General features: G+C 46.0%; 1 protein-coding gene across 1 annotated transcript in view; it reads left to right on the top strand.

The window, feature by feature from the left end:
• The window catches only part of igf2r (insulin-like growth factor 2 receptor), a 36,335-nt gene extending 20,811 nt beyond the window's left edge, over nt 1-15,524 (top strand). Inside the window, exons 33-48 of the mRNA XM_035774859.2 lie at nt 133-264; nt 549-811; nt 1,461-1,676; nt 1,847-1,996; nt 2,191-2,349; nt 2,478-2,679; nt 2,918-3,070; nt 3,181-3,415; nt 3,760-3,896; nt 4,221-4,338; nt 4,747-4,893; nt 5,460-5,644; nt 5,892-6,078; nt 6,306-6,449; nt 6,582-6,651; nt 11,918-15,524. Coding sequence (XP_035630752.1) covers nt 133-264; nt 549-811; nt 1,461-1,676; nt 1,847-1,996; nt 2,191-2,349; nt 2,478-2,679; nt 2,918-3,070; nt 3,181-3,415; nt 3,760-3,896; nt 4,221-4,338; nt 4,747-4,893; nt 5,460-5,644; nt 5,892-6,078; nt 6,306-6,449; nt 6,582-6,651; nt 11,918-12,352 — 2,933 coding nt within the window. The 3' untranslated portion in view covers nt 12,353-15,524. The remainder of the gene's footprint in view (nt 1-132; nt 265-548; nt 812-1,460; nt 1,677-1,846; nt 1,997-2,190; nt 2,350-2,477; nt 2,680-2,917; nt 3,071-3,180; nt 3,416-3,759; nt 3,897-4,220; nt 4,339-4,746; nt 4,894-5,459; nt 5,645-5,891; nt 6,079-6,305; nt 6,450-6,581; nt 6,652-11,917) is intronic.
• The last annotated feature ends 1,324 nt before the right edge of the window (nt 15,525-16,848 follow it).

Here is a 16,848-nt window from a genome sequence, read left to right as displayed (position 1 = left end):
GATTAACATGGGATTAACGTAGGATCTCGGTGCAGTCATGCAGGCCACTGCAAAGAGTTAGTGACCAAATTCTACATGTGCTATTGTTTTGTTTTGACACCTGTCTGTACTGTGCTGCCCTCCTGACCCCAGGCCACCTCTTTGACCTGAACGGACTAAGCCAGGAGGGAGGCTACACTGTGTACGACAACCTGGACCCTAGGAAGATGTTCCGGCTCAACGTGTGTGGGGAAATAGCCAACACAGGCTGTGGACCAGATACCGGTACAACAACGTTATATCTCACAGGCTCTGGTTTGGCTGGGAAATCTCTGCCCCTTACTGGTAAAATCCTGATTCCCACAGCAATCATTTAACAGTCACCGAGCCATGGACCAGACACGGGTCCCAAGACAGCTGTTTAAAGATTAAACCCACTTTTCAAGAAGATGGTGGTTCATGCAGCTGGGTTATGTAATGAGCTTTGGCTCTGCATAAAATGTAGTCCCTATTGTCTTGAAATGTATCAACGAAGACGGTCACTTATGGTCGTTTTGATGTGTGTGCAGGTGTGTGTATCAAGGAGACCAAGAGTGCTCTGAGTGGCGGACGGGCCAGCAGGGAGCTGTCATACCTGGACCAGGTGGTGGAGCTAACCTATGAGGGCGGGGCTGTGTGTGCCGCCAACCCCGCCCTCACACACAAGAGCATCATCAGCTTTGTGTGCAAGGCCCACGGTGAGGCCAGCACGGGGCCGGTACTGGTGGACTCGGACAAGAACACGTGCACACACTTCTTCTCCTGGCACACACCCTTGGTGTGTGAACACCAGGTAATGACCGGTGGCGCTTCCCAATTCCAAAACAACCCGTAGCCTCCTACCCCTTAAACTTAGTAGATCGGAAAGAATTGGATAGATGTAACCATTATGGCAATTTGCCTTTTGATACGCTAGCTGGAATTTCTTCAACCGTGCTTACCAGTCATGCCATACAGATCAGGCAACCAGTGAGTCCTTGATGTAGAGTCATTTCAAACAAGTCAGTGTGCTGCTTGATAAAGTAGCAGTGTGGTAGACATCAGATAGAGGCCCCATCTACTGTAACTGATCACTGAGGCTCACTGTCTGTGTTGACTAACTCAACAAAGTAGTTCATGTGCTATTAACGTAAATAACTACTGTTAGTTACCACTATGAGGTGGAAGAGAAAAGGCTATGTGAATACATCATGTTTAGTCTGCTGAATGGTAGACCATTAGAGATTACTTGTATGTTGAGTTTAACCTGACATATAGAGGTGTACAAATCTTAAACGGCTGTCAATTTTGCATTAGAATTGGTTTACTGTGATAGGTGTATTATATCTGTACATTTTTGTAATAGCGACTTTAATATTTAAACATCAACTTTGCTGCCTGAGGTATGCCTTTTGTCCTTGCTAGCCCCCTCGTCTGTCTCACAATCGTGATGTGTTCCGTAGGTCAAGTGTTCAGTCCTGAACGGCTCTACCCTAATCGACCTGACCCCTCTGATCCACGTGACGGGCTACTACACAGCCACCAACGAGGACCTGGTGGACAAGGACCAGTCCCCTGACTTCTACATCAACATCTGCCAGCCCCTAAACCCCATCCCTGGGGTCACCTGTCCCCCAGGGGCCGCTGTCTGCATGGACCCCGACCAAGGGCCCCCCATAGTGAGTCGACAAACACAGAAACATGCGCACACACACACACACACACACACACACACACACACACACACACACACAGCAGAAATGAACACTCATCAATAGTATTCAGCCTGTGTTTACAAACCAGCATGTTCAATTATATATTTCCCTATGCCTCTCTCTCTTGCTAACAGGACATTGGTCGAATCACCTCCGGTCCGGAGTTCAACAGCGTGACCAATGAGGTGTCAATCACCTTCAACAGCACCACCGCCTGCCCCTCTGACCCCACCCAGAACTACACCTCCACCATAATTTTCACCTGCCAGAGGGGCCTGGAGCTGGTCGGTACCACATCAGTGGCACAGATGACGTGTCTGTATATTAGAGACCTCTCATTGTCTTGTTTTCTCACTGATTGCTCTTGTGTTGAAATAGTTTTCCTCTAAAGTCAGGTTTGGTGTCTTGGAAAGCTTGTGCATGTTTAGTCTTTGTGGTATTAAAGCCACTCTCCTGTCCTGTCCTGCCACCCCCCCAGGGCTCACCCCAGATGATCAGGAAGCACAAGTGTATGTATGTGTTTGAGTGGGCCACTCCCGTGGTCTGTTCTGACGCCACGCAGACCAAAGGCTGCACCCTGACAGACTCTCAGCTGCAGTTCACCTTTGACCTCTCACCCCTCTCTGGGGAGATTCAGGTGCGTAGACCTTTTTATATATGCGACCTCTTACCCTCAACATATCTACATGTTCTGTTCTACTTAGCTATACGTGGAAAGTATTCCTTTTTCATGATGCCTTTTCATCCATTGTCTTTCTCCTCCAGGTGCCTGTCGGCTCAGAGACTTATAAGATCAATGTGTGTGGGGAGGTGGCAGACCCCAGCTGTAAGAACAGTGCAGTGTGTGTGCAGTCGCCGGGCGGATCAGCGTTCTCCTACGGCATCAGCCAGGCCATGACTATGGACTACAAACACGAGGAGCAGGCTGTCATCATGCAGTACGGAGGAGGAGACGTCTGCCCTCCAGGTTAGACAGGCTATCCTCAGTACCACACCCTGGTGTCTATGGGCAAGTCAAATGACAACCTTCACGCCACATATATTGCACAATGTTTGACCAGTGTCCAGTATAGCAGTGGCTTATAGGGAATAGGGTTTCACATAAGAGTGCAGCCTGTAATGCTTTGATGTTTATCAGCCTGTTGTGCTGTATCTCAAACGGAAGCTCGTTTGGGCCTTATATGGTTTCCATTTCTCCATTTCAGTGACTGAGAATGAGGAGGTTTGCGTTTTTCCCTTCAACTTCCTGAAGAAGTCGTATACGGTGTGTACAACCGAGGGCAGGATGGACGGGAGACTATGGTGTGCCACCACCAGTGACTTTGACAAGGACAAGAAATGGGGATTTTGCGTTCACGGTAATGACTGTGTTGGAATGTGTGTAAAAAAAGAAACTATTTTGAGTGTGTGTCTCCTAGGGGCCCTGGGCGTATCTGTGCTCAACTCTGCTGTGTGTGTCGTGTCTCAGTGACAGGGAAGAGGCAGTCTTCCATCCTCTTCACCTGTGACCAGTCAGCTGGCCATGGCACCCCACAGCTGCTGAGTGAGACTGGGGGCTGCGCTGCCACCTTCCAGTGGAAAACCATGGCTGTGTGCCCACCGAAGAAGATGGAGTGTAAGCTGGTGAACCAGCACCAGACCTTCAACCTGCGCACCCTCTCCTCTCTCACCGAGCCGTGGAAGTTCAGCCACAACAAAGCAGCGTATGTTTAGCTTTTCCCTACTGCTTCTCTTTCTCTCTCCTCCTCTCCCTTTCTTCCTTGGGGCGGCAGGGTAGCCTAGTGGTTAGAGCGTTGGGCTAGTTGGGCTAGTAACCGGAAGGTTGCAATCCCCGAGCTGACAAGGTACAAATCTGTCGTTCTGCCCCTCAACAGGCAGTTAACCCACTGTTCCTAGGCCGTCATTGAAAATAAGAATTTGTTCTTAACTGACTAAAGCTAAAATAAATAAAAAATAAGATAAAAATTCCTCTCCCTCTGTACCACTTGACGAGGATTGAACATGCACAGTAGTGGTTAGGCACTAGAAAACATTTTGCTATCTCCAGGTATTACATCAACCTGTGCCAGGGGATCCATGGGGGCCTGCCAGACTGCCCCGAGGGCGCGACGGTGTGCCGGAAGACCAGCGATGGGAAGACCCAGACCCTGGGCCTCGTCTACACCCAGAAGATGGCAGTCTCTGGTGGGTTTTACATACTTACTGACACTTACTTCAAGTTGCATGTTTGTGTAATGAACTGAAACGTCTTACGTTCTTCTTAGGTTTGTGTGTTTTGTTAGGAACCCAGTAATATCAGTCCTGATACTTATCCCCTTTAAGGAATCCAGTAATATTAGTCCTGGTAGACTTATCCCCTTTAAGGAACCCAGTAATATTAGTCCTGGTAGACTTATCCCCTTTAAGGATCCCAGTAATATTAGTTCTGGTAGACTTATCCCCTTTAAGGATCCCAGTATTATTAGTTCTGGTAGACTTATCCCCTTTAACCAACCCTCCTTTTCCCAGATAAGAAGATCCTAGTGAGCTACGCTATGGGAGACACTGTGTGTGGGAACGGCCTCCAGGCCAAGACAGTGGTCCAGCTGACATGTGGTCCTAATATAGGCCAGCCCAAGCTGCTGAGGTGAGTGAGCTGTGAGCAGCTAGCCTAGGAGAGCTTCCTCTCCTGTAACCCTGTCCCAGATCTCTTTGTGACTTATATAACCAACTTTTATTATTGTTGGCTATTCAGCACAAACAGATCTGGGACCAGGTTACCTCTCCTACAGAGGAAAGCCAACTGGCCTCCCTCCAGCAAAATTATGTAGCCACGTGGGCAAAATAAACCTGTATCCAACTGAATAACACTAGGAAAAGTTACTGAATGTTCAAGTTGAAAATTGACCACTTAAAGGTCATATTTAATTTTCTAGTTAAACTTTTCCATCTCTCATGATTTCATTTGTCACTCTTTGAAGGATGTTTGTTAACTCTCACTGTACCACACACACACACACACACACACACTCACTCTCTGTCTCTTTGTGCCTAGCGTGGATGATGCCTCGTGTGAATTCGTGCTGGGCTGGGAGACGCGTGCGGCATGCGCTGTTCAACAACATGAGGTGGTGATGGTCAATGGAACCATCAAAGTCCCCGATACAGGGGCCGACTTCAGCCTGGGGGCCCTCTACCACAGGTGAAACCTCTCATCACCATCATTACCAACACAGTTCAATCAACTTACTTTGTCACAACAATCCAGGTCAATTATCACATTCACCCTTCAGATCCACTAATGAGGATATTGACATACAGGAACCATCATTCAGCCAGAGTTAAAACATCTTATGTTGAAACCTGTTATGAGTCAAGTTCATGTGCTGGGCCAAAAACCTGTTTTTCTTCAGGTCATTGAGGTTATATATTGCAAAACAAGCTTCTTTGCATCCAATCGGTATCACATAACGACCTCACTTGCTAAATTAATGCAAACTCAAGTCGGGAGTGCCTGTGAATGGATTCCCATCAGGATTTCCTGAACCCAGACAGAGTGAGATCACAGGTCAAAGCCTCTTATATCAGAAAGTCAGAACTGCATGAACGCCTATCACAACAACAGTGGGCCTCCTCGGACACAGTTGAACCTCTCTACGGTTGCAACAGGGAACAGAAAACGTTTATCAATGTACTAGAGGAAAGATGAAATAAACCTTTTATAAACGTCCTCAGACCAGGTTTTTTGTCCCCCTGTCCACTCTGTAGGCTCTACCAGGCCTCTGGGGACATCCGCGCCAACGGGGACAAGTACATCTATGACATCCAGCTGTCAGGCATCACCAACAGCTCCTTCTCCAAGTGTCTGGGGGCCAACATTTGCCAGGTGAAGATCAATGGAGACCACAGGAGGAAGATCGGCTTCTCCAGCAAGGCCAAGTACTACATCAAAGGTAAAAGACATACGTGCAAGACACAGGTTTACTCCAAAGTGGTCTGGGCTTTTGGGTAATACAGTGTGAGTGGGTTTGGAGAATAGTTTTGATTGCCCTCAGTGTCTCACCTTGCGTTTTATTGAAGATTAAACAGATTTCAACATCACTCACAAGATACAGTACTTGGCAATCAAGTAATGCAACAAGCTCACTCCATTAAGCTGCTTGTGATTGACAGATGGACTCTCTCTCTCTCTCTACTCAGATGGTAACCTGGACGTGCTGGTCCCATCTGAGTCTGTGTGTGGGCGGGACAAGTCCACGATGGTGTCGTCGGCCATCTTATTCCACTGTAACCCCTCAGCAGGAGAGGGCATCCCAGAGTTCCTGTTGGAGACGGATGGATGCCAGTACCTCTTTACCTGGCACACCGCCACTGTTTGTGGTCTAGTGTGAGTCGACAAATCTTTACACACAGACATCAGGGTAGTGTTCAGTTGTCTCGATACAGGAGAAAGGGCTTTGAAACAGAGGAAGTACTACCTAAAGTTGTCCTATAAAAATGCTATGATTTTCGTCTTACACTTTAAAGCTTTCTTCCATTCATTGAATTGGACTTTGAATGAAAGATGCTGTATAAAGTAAAGAGGTGTGACATTTTGTCTGGTGTGCCATACAGAACCTCCGTGTCCAAGAAGACTACTGACGATGGAGGGCAGGACAGTACAGGCTTGTCTGGAAGGAGACGGGCAGTCCTGAGCATGCTATTGGTTGTGGTGGCCATCTGTCTGCTGGTTCTGCTACTGCACAAACGAGAGCGGAGGTAAGAGATACCTACCATTCTTTTCCTCCCCACAGCTTTGTACTGTTATTACAAAATCTATATGTTTGAAAACAAAATATAGAAAAAGTTCCTCTATAATCTTTTCCTAAATCTCAAATGCTCTGTTTCCAGGGAGCTGTTGATGCAGAAAATCACTGGATGTTGTAGGAGAGGAAATCCTGTCTCTTATAAATACTCAAAGGTATGCATGTTAATAAATACTATAGTACACCAATCAAACCAACATAGCTATGTACTTCCATAGATGTAGAATCCTGATGTATGGCCTATGGGAGCTACACTAGGGTGTCGGGGGGCACTGGAAGCTAGCATGAGCCACTTTATCCTATTGTTCTCAGGCGTGAGCTGCACTTTGAAATCTTGAAAGTAGAACCGAAGCATAAGTTAGAGCAGTACGAGTCTCTTGATAAGCCGGCGCATGCTCTGCAAACATTACACATCCGGTGTAGCTCCTATGTTAACTCACAGTATTGTATAGTTTATCTTTCAATTCAGTGTTTATTTTTTCACAGCCATTGATTCTATGTCAATGTACAGTCGTGGCCAAAAGTTTTGAGAATGACACACATATTAATTTCCACGAAGTTTGCTGCTTCAGTGTCTTTAGATATTTTTGTCAGATGTTACTATGGAAAAAAACGGAGGTATAATTACAAGCATTTCATAAGTGTCAAAGGCTTTTATTGACAATTACATGAAGTTGATGCAAAGAGTCAATATTTTCAGTGTTGACCCTTCTTTTTCAAGACCTCTGCAATCTGCCCTGGCATGCTGTCAATTAACTTATGAGCCACTGATGGCAGCCCATTCTTGCATAATCAATGCTTGGAGTTTGTCAGAATTTGTGAGGTTTTGTTTGTCCACACACCTCTTGAGGATTGACCAAAAGTTCTCAATGGGATTAAGGTCTGGGGAGTTTCCTGGCCATGGACCCAAAATATCAATGTTTTGTTCCCCGAGCCACTTAGTTATCACTTCTGCTTTATGGCGAGGTGCTCCATCATGATGGAAAGGGCATTGTTCGTCACCAAACTGTTCCTGGATGGTTGGAAGTTGCTCTCGGAGGATGTGTTGGTACCATTCTTTATTCATGGCTGTGTTCTTAGACAAAATTGTGAGTGAGCCCACTCCCTTGGCTGAGAAGCAAACCCACACATGAATGGTCTCAGGATGCTTTACTGTTGGCATGACACAGGACTGATGGTAGCGCTCACCTTGTCTTCTCCGGACAAGCTTGTTTCCGGATGCCCCAAACAATCGGAAAGGGGATTCATCAGAGAAAATGACTTTACCCCAGTCCTCAGCAGGCCAATCCCTGTACCCTTTGCAGAATATCAGTCATTCCCTGATGTTTTTCCTGGAGAGAACTGGCTTCTTTGCTGCCCTTCTGGACACCAGGCCATCCTCCAAAAGTCTTTCCCTCACTGTGAAGCCTGCCTGCTGTCATTCCTGAGCAAGCTCTGTACTGGTGGTGCCCCGATCCCGCAGCTGAATCAACTTTAGGAGACGGTCCTGGCGCTTGCTGGACATTCTTAGGAGCCCTGAAGCCTTCGTCACAACATTTGAACCACTCCCCTTGAAGATCTTGATAATCTGATCAAATCAAATGTATTTATATAGCCCTTCTTACATCAGCTTATATGTCAGTGCTGTACAGAAACCCAGCCTAAAACCCCAAACAGCAAGCAATGCAGGTGTAGAAGCACAGTGGCTAGTAAAAACTCCCTAGAAAGGTCAAAACATAGCCTGGTTCCTCTCTAGGTTTCTTCCTATGAGGGGTGGCCAGTCCTCTTCTGGTTGTGCCGGGTGGAGATTATAACAGAACATGTATTTAGCACTATTTAACATTTAAGTCATTTAGCAGGTGCTCTTATCCAGAGCGACTTACAAATTGGTGCATTCACCTTATGACATCCAGTGGAACAGTCACTTTACAATAGTGCATCTAAATCTTAAAAGGGGGGTGAGAAGGATTACTTTTCCTGTCCTAGGTATTCCTTAAAGAGGTGGGGTTTCAGGTGTCTCCGGAAGGTGGTGATTGACTCCGCTGTCCTGGCGTCGTGAGGGAGTTTGTTCCACCATTGGGGGGCCAGAGCAGCGAACAGTTTTGACTGGGCTGAGCGGGAACTGTACTTCCTCAGTGGTAGGGAGGCGAGCAGGCCAGAGATGGATGAACACAGTGCCCTTGTTTGGGTGTAGAGCCTGATCAGAGCCTGGAGGTACTGAGGTGCCGTTCCCCTCGCAGCTCCGTAGGGTTAGCTGGAAGCCAGTGGAGAGAGCGGAGGAGCGGGGTGACGTGAGAGAACTTGGGAAGGTTGAACACCAGACGGGCTGCGGCGTTCTGGATGAGTTGTAGGGGTTTAATGGCACAGGCAGGGAGCCCAGCCAACAGCGAGTTGCAGTAATCCAGACGGGAGATGACAAGTGCCTGGATTAGGACCTGCGCCGCTTCCTGTGTGAGGCAGGGTCGTACTCTGCGGATGTTGTAGAGCATGAACCTACAGGAACGGGCCACCGCCTTGATGTTAGTTGAGAACGACAGGGTGTTGTCCAGGATCACGCCAAGGTTCTTAGCGCTCTGGGAGGAGGACACAATGGAGTTGTCAACCGTGATGGCGAGATCATGGAACGGGCAGTCCTTCCCGGGAGGAAGAGCAGCTCCGTCTTGCCGAGGTTCAGCTTGAGGTGGTGATCCGTCATCCACACTGATATGTCTGCCAGACATGCAGAGATGCGATTCGCCACCTGGTCATCAGAAGGGGGAAAGGAGAAGATTAATTGTGTGTCGTCTGCATAGCAATGATAGGAGAGACCATGTGAGGTTATGACAGAGCCAAGTGACTTGGTGTATAGCGAGAATAGGAGAGGGCCTAGAACAGAGCCCTGGGGGACACCAGTGGTGAGCGCGCGTGGTGAGGAGACAGATTCTCGCCACGCCACCTGGTAGGAGCGACCTGTCAGGTAGGACGCAATCCAAGCGTGGGCCGCGCCGGAGATGCCCAACTCAGAGAGGGTGGAGAGGAGGATCTGATGGTTCACAGTATCGAAGGCAGCCGATAGGTCTAGAAGGATGAGAGCAGAGGAGAGAGAGTTAGCTTTAGCGGTGCGGAGCGCCTCCGTGATCCAGAGAAGAGCAGTCTCAGTTGAATGACTAGTCTTGAAAGGACCGAGCCGGCCTGGAGGATAGGGGGCATAGAGAGTCAAAGGATGCAGAAAGGGAGGAGAGGAGGGTTGAGGAGGCAGAATCAGGAGATAGGTTGAGCAGTTTGAGCAGAGGGAAGAGATGATAGGATGGAAGAGGAGAGAGTAGCGGGGGAGAGAGAGCGAAGGTTGGGACGGCGCGATACCATCCGAGTAGGGGCAGTGTGGGAAGTGTTGGATGAGAGCGAGAGGGAAAAGGATACAAGGTAGTGGTCGGAGACTTGGAGGGGAGTTGCAATGAGGTTAGTGGAAGAGCAGCATCTAGTAAAGATGAGGTCGAGCGTATTGCCTTCCTTGTGAGTAGGGGGGGAAGGTGAGAGGGTGATGTCAAAAGAGGAGAGGAGTGGAAAGGAGGCAGAGAGGAATGAGTCAAAGGTAGACGTGGGGAGGTTAAAGTCGCCCAGAACTGTGAGAGGTGAGCCGTCCTCAGGAAAGGAGCTTATCAAGGCATCAAGCTCATTGATGAACTCTCCGAGGGAACCTGGAGGGCGATAAATGATAAGGATGTTAAGCTTGAAAGGGCTGGTAACTGTGACAGCATGGAATTCAAAGGAGGCGATAGACAGATGGGTAAGGGGAGAAAGAGAGAATGACCACTTGGGAGAGATGAGGATCCCGGTGCCACCACCCCGCTGACCAGAAGCTCTCGGGGTGTGCGAGAACACGTGGGCGGACGAAGAGAGAGCAGTAGGAGTGGCAGTGTTATCTGTGGTGATCCATGTTTCCGTCAGTGCCAAGAAGTCGAGGGACTGGAGGGAGGCATAGGCTGAGATGCACTCTGCCTTGTTGGCCGCAGATCGGCAGTTCCAGAGGCTACCGGAGACCTGGAACTCCACGTGGGTCGTGCGCGCTGGGACCACCAGATTAGGGTGGCCGCGGCCACGCAGTGTGGAGCGTTTGTATGGTCTGTGCAGAGAGGAGAGAACAGGGATAGACAGACACATAGTTGACAGGCTACAGAAGAGGCTACGCTAATGCAAAGGAGATTGGAATTTAAGTTTATTTAGTGTTTTATCCAGGTAGCCGGATAACCTAGAAGTGACAAAAGCATGGATTCGTTTTTCTGCTTTTTTGGCCAGAAACTTTCTTATTTTTGCAATGTTACGTAGATGGAAAAAAGCTGTCCTTGAAACAGTCTTCATATGTTCGTCAAAAGAGAGATCAGGGTCCAGAGTAACGCCGAGGTCCTTCACAGTTTTATTTGAGACGACTGTACAACCATCAAGATTAATTGTCAGATTCAACAGAAGACCTCTTTGTTTCTTGGGACCTAGAACAAGCATCTCTGTTTTGTCCGAGTTTAAAAGTAGAACATTTACAGCCATCCACTTCCTTATGTCTGAAACACAGGCTTCCAGCGAGGGCAATTTTGGGGCTTCACCATGTTTCATCGAAATGTACAGCTGTGTGTCATCCGCAAAGCAGTGAAAGTTAACATTATGTTTTCGAATGACATCCCCAAGAGGTAAAATGTGTATATATAGTGAAAACAATAGTGGTCCTAAAACGGAACCTTGAGGAACACTGAAATGTACAGTTGATTTGTCAGAGAACAAACCATCCACAGAGACAAACTGATATCTTTCCGACAGATAAGATCTAAACCAGGCCAGAACTTGTCCGTGTAGACCAATTTGGGTTTCCAATCTCTCCAAAAGAATGTGGTGATTGATGGTATCAAAAGCAGCACTAAGGTCTCGATAAATGGTTGATTTAGGTGCAATCTTACTGGCAGCAATATCCTTGCCTGTGAAGTCCTTTTTGTGCAAAGCAATTATGACGGCACGTGTTTCCTTGCAGGTAACCATGGTTGTCAGAGGAAGAACAATGATTCCAAGCACCACCCTCCTTTTAAGCTTCCAGGCTGTTATTCGAACTCAATCAGCATGACAGAGTGATCTCCAGCCTTGTCCTTGTCAACACTCACACCTGTGTTAGCAAGAGAATCACTGACATGATGTCAGCTGGTCCTTTTTGTGGAAGGGCTGAAATGCAGTGGAAATGTATTTTTGGGATTCAGTTAATTTGCATGGCAAAGAGGGACTTTGCAATTATTTGCAATTCATCTGATCACTCTTCATAACATTCTGGAGTATATGCAAATTGCCATCATACAAACTGAGGCAGCAGACTTTGTGAAAATTAATATTTGTCATTCTCAAAACTTTTGGCCACGACTGTAGGTGTTGGTGTGTTGAGTTCCCAGTGCTAAATCTCATCCCTGTCTGTCTTGTCTGTCCCTGCAGGTGAACATGGATGATGAGGGAGGGGAGGATGAGATGGAGTGGCTAATGGAGGAGATTGAGGCACCAGCCATGTCCTCCCGCCTTGGGAAGGAGCACCAGGAAAACGGCCACATCACCACCAAGCCCGTCAATGCCGACGCCCTACGCTCCTTTTCCCTGGAAGAGCAGGAGGACAGCGAGGAGGAGGTCTTGTCCGTCCCCGGGGTTTGCGTCCTCGGTGGCCGGACCACCCTGCGGCCCTCAGGATCCAGGACCCGCTCCTCGGGGCCCCTCCGCAGTGCCCTGTTGGAGGAGGAGATTGACGAGGACCTGGTGGGGCTCCTGGGGGACGGGGACAGGAGGGGTAGGGCCAAGCCTTGCCGTAACAACAGACCCCCCCACAGGAAACAACAAAACCCCCAGGATGACAGCGATGAGGACCTGCTGACAGTGTGAGGGACTCTCCATCCTCTCCCTTTCCACCTAAACTAAACTATTATCTCTCTCCTCTTATCTCCTCTCTCTTTGAATGTCTCCACACAACGATGACAACGCAAGAAAGCAGAAACCCTTAGAGGCTTGTTTTTTTTTCTAAAGAAAACGATGCAGAATATCTGTTGGCTGTTTTACAGTTTTAAAAAGCAGATTTGTTTTTGTCCCCTCTTCAAAAGAAAGTTGATTCCTTCCTGATGACAAATGGTGTTTTCATCAAATAATTGTATTTGGACTATTTGATTTAGTTGATGTACATAGGTAATGTTATAAATTGCCTTCAGAAAGTATTCATGCCCCTTGACTTATTCCACATTTTGTTGTTACAGCCTCAATTCAAAATGGATTAAAAACACACAATACCCCATAATGATCAAGTGAAAACATGTTTTTAGAAATTTTAGTACATTTTTGGAAAATTAAATACATACTCTAATTGGACAGGGAAATGTGCGATACAGAGTTTTATTGGACGAGTTTAAAAAGATTGACGTTTCGGCCTTCAATGGCCTTCTTCAGAAGAATCACAAAGGGAATGTAATATGGAAAATGAAAACTTATTGACTCAAAACATTTTCGCTTTTATGTTTAATTAGTCGTAAACATTTCTAAAAACATAATTCCACTTTGACATAATTTTGTATTGTATGTAGTAGGCCAGTGACACAAAGTCTCAATTTAATCAATTTAAAATTCAGGCTGTAACACAACAGAATGTGGAAGAAGTCAAGGGTTATGAATACCTTCTGAAGACACTGTGCATATATGGATTTAAAATGTGTCACTTGCATTTTCCAGAGAATCACTTATTCACATTTTAAATTAATTTTGTGGACTGATTTTCACGTTGAATCTCTATACTGCTAACCTTGAAAGGTTTGGGCATGAAAAACCTCTTAAGTTATTGGGGGGGGGAAAGGGACTGGATACTGTGGTGCTCATTTCATGAATCATAGCAATGGTTAATATGATTGTTAGGTTATATTATTCAGAGATCTTCAAATCATTATGGGGTTTTGTACTTGCGCACCAAATATGCATCACAGGCACAGCTAGTTGCTGTATCTGTTAAGTGCTAAACATTAACTCTGCTTCTAGAGCAGGGCTATTCAACTCTTACCCTATGAAGTTCAGAGCCTGGGTTTTCTCTTCTACCCACCTGGTCTAAATTAGTCCCTGATTAGAGGGGAACAATGAAAGAATTCAGTGGCTCTAGCTTCAAGGTCCAGAGATGAATTTGAGGGTTCTAGATGTTGCCTTGTCAAAGTCATGACCTAAGTTTATTTGAAAAGGGAAGTTTTCTGTCGAGCTACAACTCCCCTTTGTGTCAAACTGCATGTGCTATCCCTCATAAATGGAAGTAAGGAAAGCTGTAGTGCCATGATTAAATGTATTTGTGAGCTTGAGATCCCCTTTCAGTCTTGCTCAGCAGTATCTATCCCATGCAGTCTCTACTGCAGGGGTGTCAAACTCATTCCATGGAGGGCCTCGTGTCTGGGTTTTTCCTTTCAATAAAGACCTAGACAACCAGGCAAGGGGAGTTCTTTACTAATTAGTGACCTTAATTATCAAGTACAAGGGAGACAGCGAAAGTCCGTAGGCACCCGGCCCTCCATGGAATGGGGTTACAGCAGCAATCGCAGTGTGAGTATTTTTCTAGTAAAATACAGTGAGCTACGAAGTATTGGGACACATGTTTGTTGTTGTTTTAGCCAAGTACTCCAGCACATTTAGAAGTTACTGCACTTTTTGTACATAGTCCCCCCATTTTAGGGGACCAAAAATATTGTGACATATTCACTTGTGTGCATTAAAGTATTCAAAAGTTTAGTGTTTAGTCCCATATTCCTAGCACACGATGGCCCTACAAACTTGTTGGATGCGTTTGCGGTTTGTTTTGGTTGTGTTTCAGATCATTTTTTTGCCCAATAGAAATGAATGGTAATAATGTATTTTGGAGTCACTTTTATTGTAAGTAAGAATAGAATATCTTTCTCAACACTTCTACATTTAATGTGGATACTACCATGATTATTGAGAGTCTTGACAGGATCGTGAATAAAGACAAATTATACCCCCAAAAAATGCTAATCTTCCCTGTTATTGTAATGGTGAGAGGTTAGCATGTCTTGGGGGTATGGTATTTGGGAAAATACCCTCAAATTAAAGCTGACAGTCTGCACTTTAACCTCATAGTCATTGTATCATTTCAAATCCAAAGTTTACAGAGACAAAACAACAACAAAGTGTAACACTGTCTCAATACTTTTGGAGCTCAATGAATGGATTATTTGAAATGAATTTAGCATTTATTAGTTGGCATATACACACACACACACACACACACACCAGTACACAAACCATGTGTACACAGGCAGTCACTAATTCTACTCATGTATCTTTAGTTGGGACAATGTCTCATAAATGTCAGTGGTACAGAACAGTAATGAGAAAATGCTTTTGAAGTGGAACTCACCTCACTAACAAGTCTGACTATGATTCTTTGACAAAGTTCTCTCTCTTGGACTGGACTTCAAGTCAGACTTCAAGATGGAGAGCTAATATTCACACCGTAGCAAACGGCCGGCCACATAGCGACCTTATCCAAAAAGTGATGGTTCACCTTTCAGGGTATTAAGGTTTGTACACGTTATTAATAGGAGAACAGTTTTGCCGAGGTGGTCCTCCCCGCAGAAGAAGAAAAAGCTTCACAATATTTTCCATGTTTTTTTTGTTTGTTTTTTATCACATTTTGTATTTATTTTCATGTTTCCACACCTCCAAGATCATGAATTGAATTTGTGACATAACTGCACAAGGGTACTTTGATATGGGGAAAGAGCACTTGCTACTTCTCTGGAGCGATAGAATGTCATCCTGTGTGGTAATGATGCAACGAGTAATGCTTGTTGCATCATGTCTAGCTCTGCTGTAAGCACCAAAGCACGTCTACTTGGTTCATTTATTTGGGTACGAAACATGGGGAAGGGGCTCCTTGAGCTCCATTCTGATGAGGTGATTTTGTTCTTGTATGTTATGTTCTCAAATGTGTTTTACTGCATTTTTCTGTTTTTCATATTTCAAATGTAAAAAAATAAATATTGCATTATTTTAATAAATAAAGAGATCAGCTGTCTGACAGTTTAAAGAGTAACATAATTGATCTCTTCCAGGATTGTGGAGATTTTTTGAAGGTCAACCGTTTGACCTCAACACATTGATGCATGTATTAAACAGAACCTCAGAAGTCTCTGTACTGTACACCAGTACTGTTTGTTTCTAAGTCACTACATGTTTCCCTATTGTAATAAATCACTGAGGCCTCACATGGCATACTTGAGGTGGGCCTACATTGCTGTTGCTTCTAAAACTCCCCAAGACCAGGTAATCAAGCAAGTAAACAAAGAGAAGTATAAAAACGAATGTACACTGCTCAAAAAAATTAAGGGAACACTAAAATAACTCATCCTATATCTGAATGAATGAAATATTCTTATTAAATACTTTTTTCTTTACATAGTTGAAAGTGCTGACATCAAAATCACACAAATTGTGATTGGAAATCAAATGTATCAACCCACGGAGGTCTGGATTTGGAGTCACACTCAAAATGGAAGTGGAAAACCACACTACAGGCTGATCCAACTTTGATGTAATGTCCTTAAAACAATTCAAAATGAGGCTCAGTAGTGTGTGTGGCCTCCACGTGCCTGTATTACCTCCCTACAATGCCTGGGCATGCTCCTGGTGAGGTGACGAATGGTCTCCTGAGGGATCTCCTCCCAGACCTGGACTAAAGCATCCGCCAACACCTGCACGGTGTTGGGCTGTAAGCACAAACCCCACCTGTGGACGTCTGGCCCTCATACCACCCTCATGGAGTCTGCTTCTGACCGTTTGAGCAGACACATGCACATTTGTGGCCTGCTGGAGGTCAAATTTCAGGGCTCTGGCAGTGCTCCTCCTGCTCCTCCTTGCACAAAGGCGGAGGTAGCGGTCCTGCTGCTGGGTTGCCCTCCTACGGCCTCCTCCACGTCTCCTGATGTACTGGCCTGTCTCCTGGTAGCGCCTCCATGCTCTGGACACTACGCTGACAGACACAGCAGACCTTCTTGCCACAGCTCACATTGATGTGCCACCCTGGATGAGCTGCACTACCTGAGCAACTTGTGTGGGTTGTAGACTCCGTCTCATGCTACCACTAGAGTGAAAGCACCGCCAGCATTCAAAAGTGACCAAAACATCAGCCAGGAAGCATAGGAACTGAGAAGTGGTCTGCGGTCCCCACCTGCAGAACCACTCCTTTATTGGGGGTGTCTTGCTAATTGCCTATAATTTCCACCTGTTGTCTATTCCATTTGCACAACAGCATGTGAAATTTATTGTCAATCAGTGTTGCTTCCTAAGTGAACAGTTTGATTTCACAGAAGTGTGATTGACTTGGAGTTACATTGTGTTGT

This window comes from Oncorhynchus keta, chromosome 8 (assembly GCF_023373465.1).
Source record: "Oncorhynchus keta strain PuntledgeMale-10-30-2019 chromosome 8, Oket_V2, whole genome shotgun sequence".
NCBI lineage: Eukaryota > Metazoa > Chordata > Actinopteri > Salmoniformes > Salmonidae > Oncorhynchus > Oncorhynchus keta.
The sequence above is the reverse complement of the archived record's forward strand: the minus strand, read 5'-3'. Positions and strand labels throughout refer to the sequence as shown.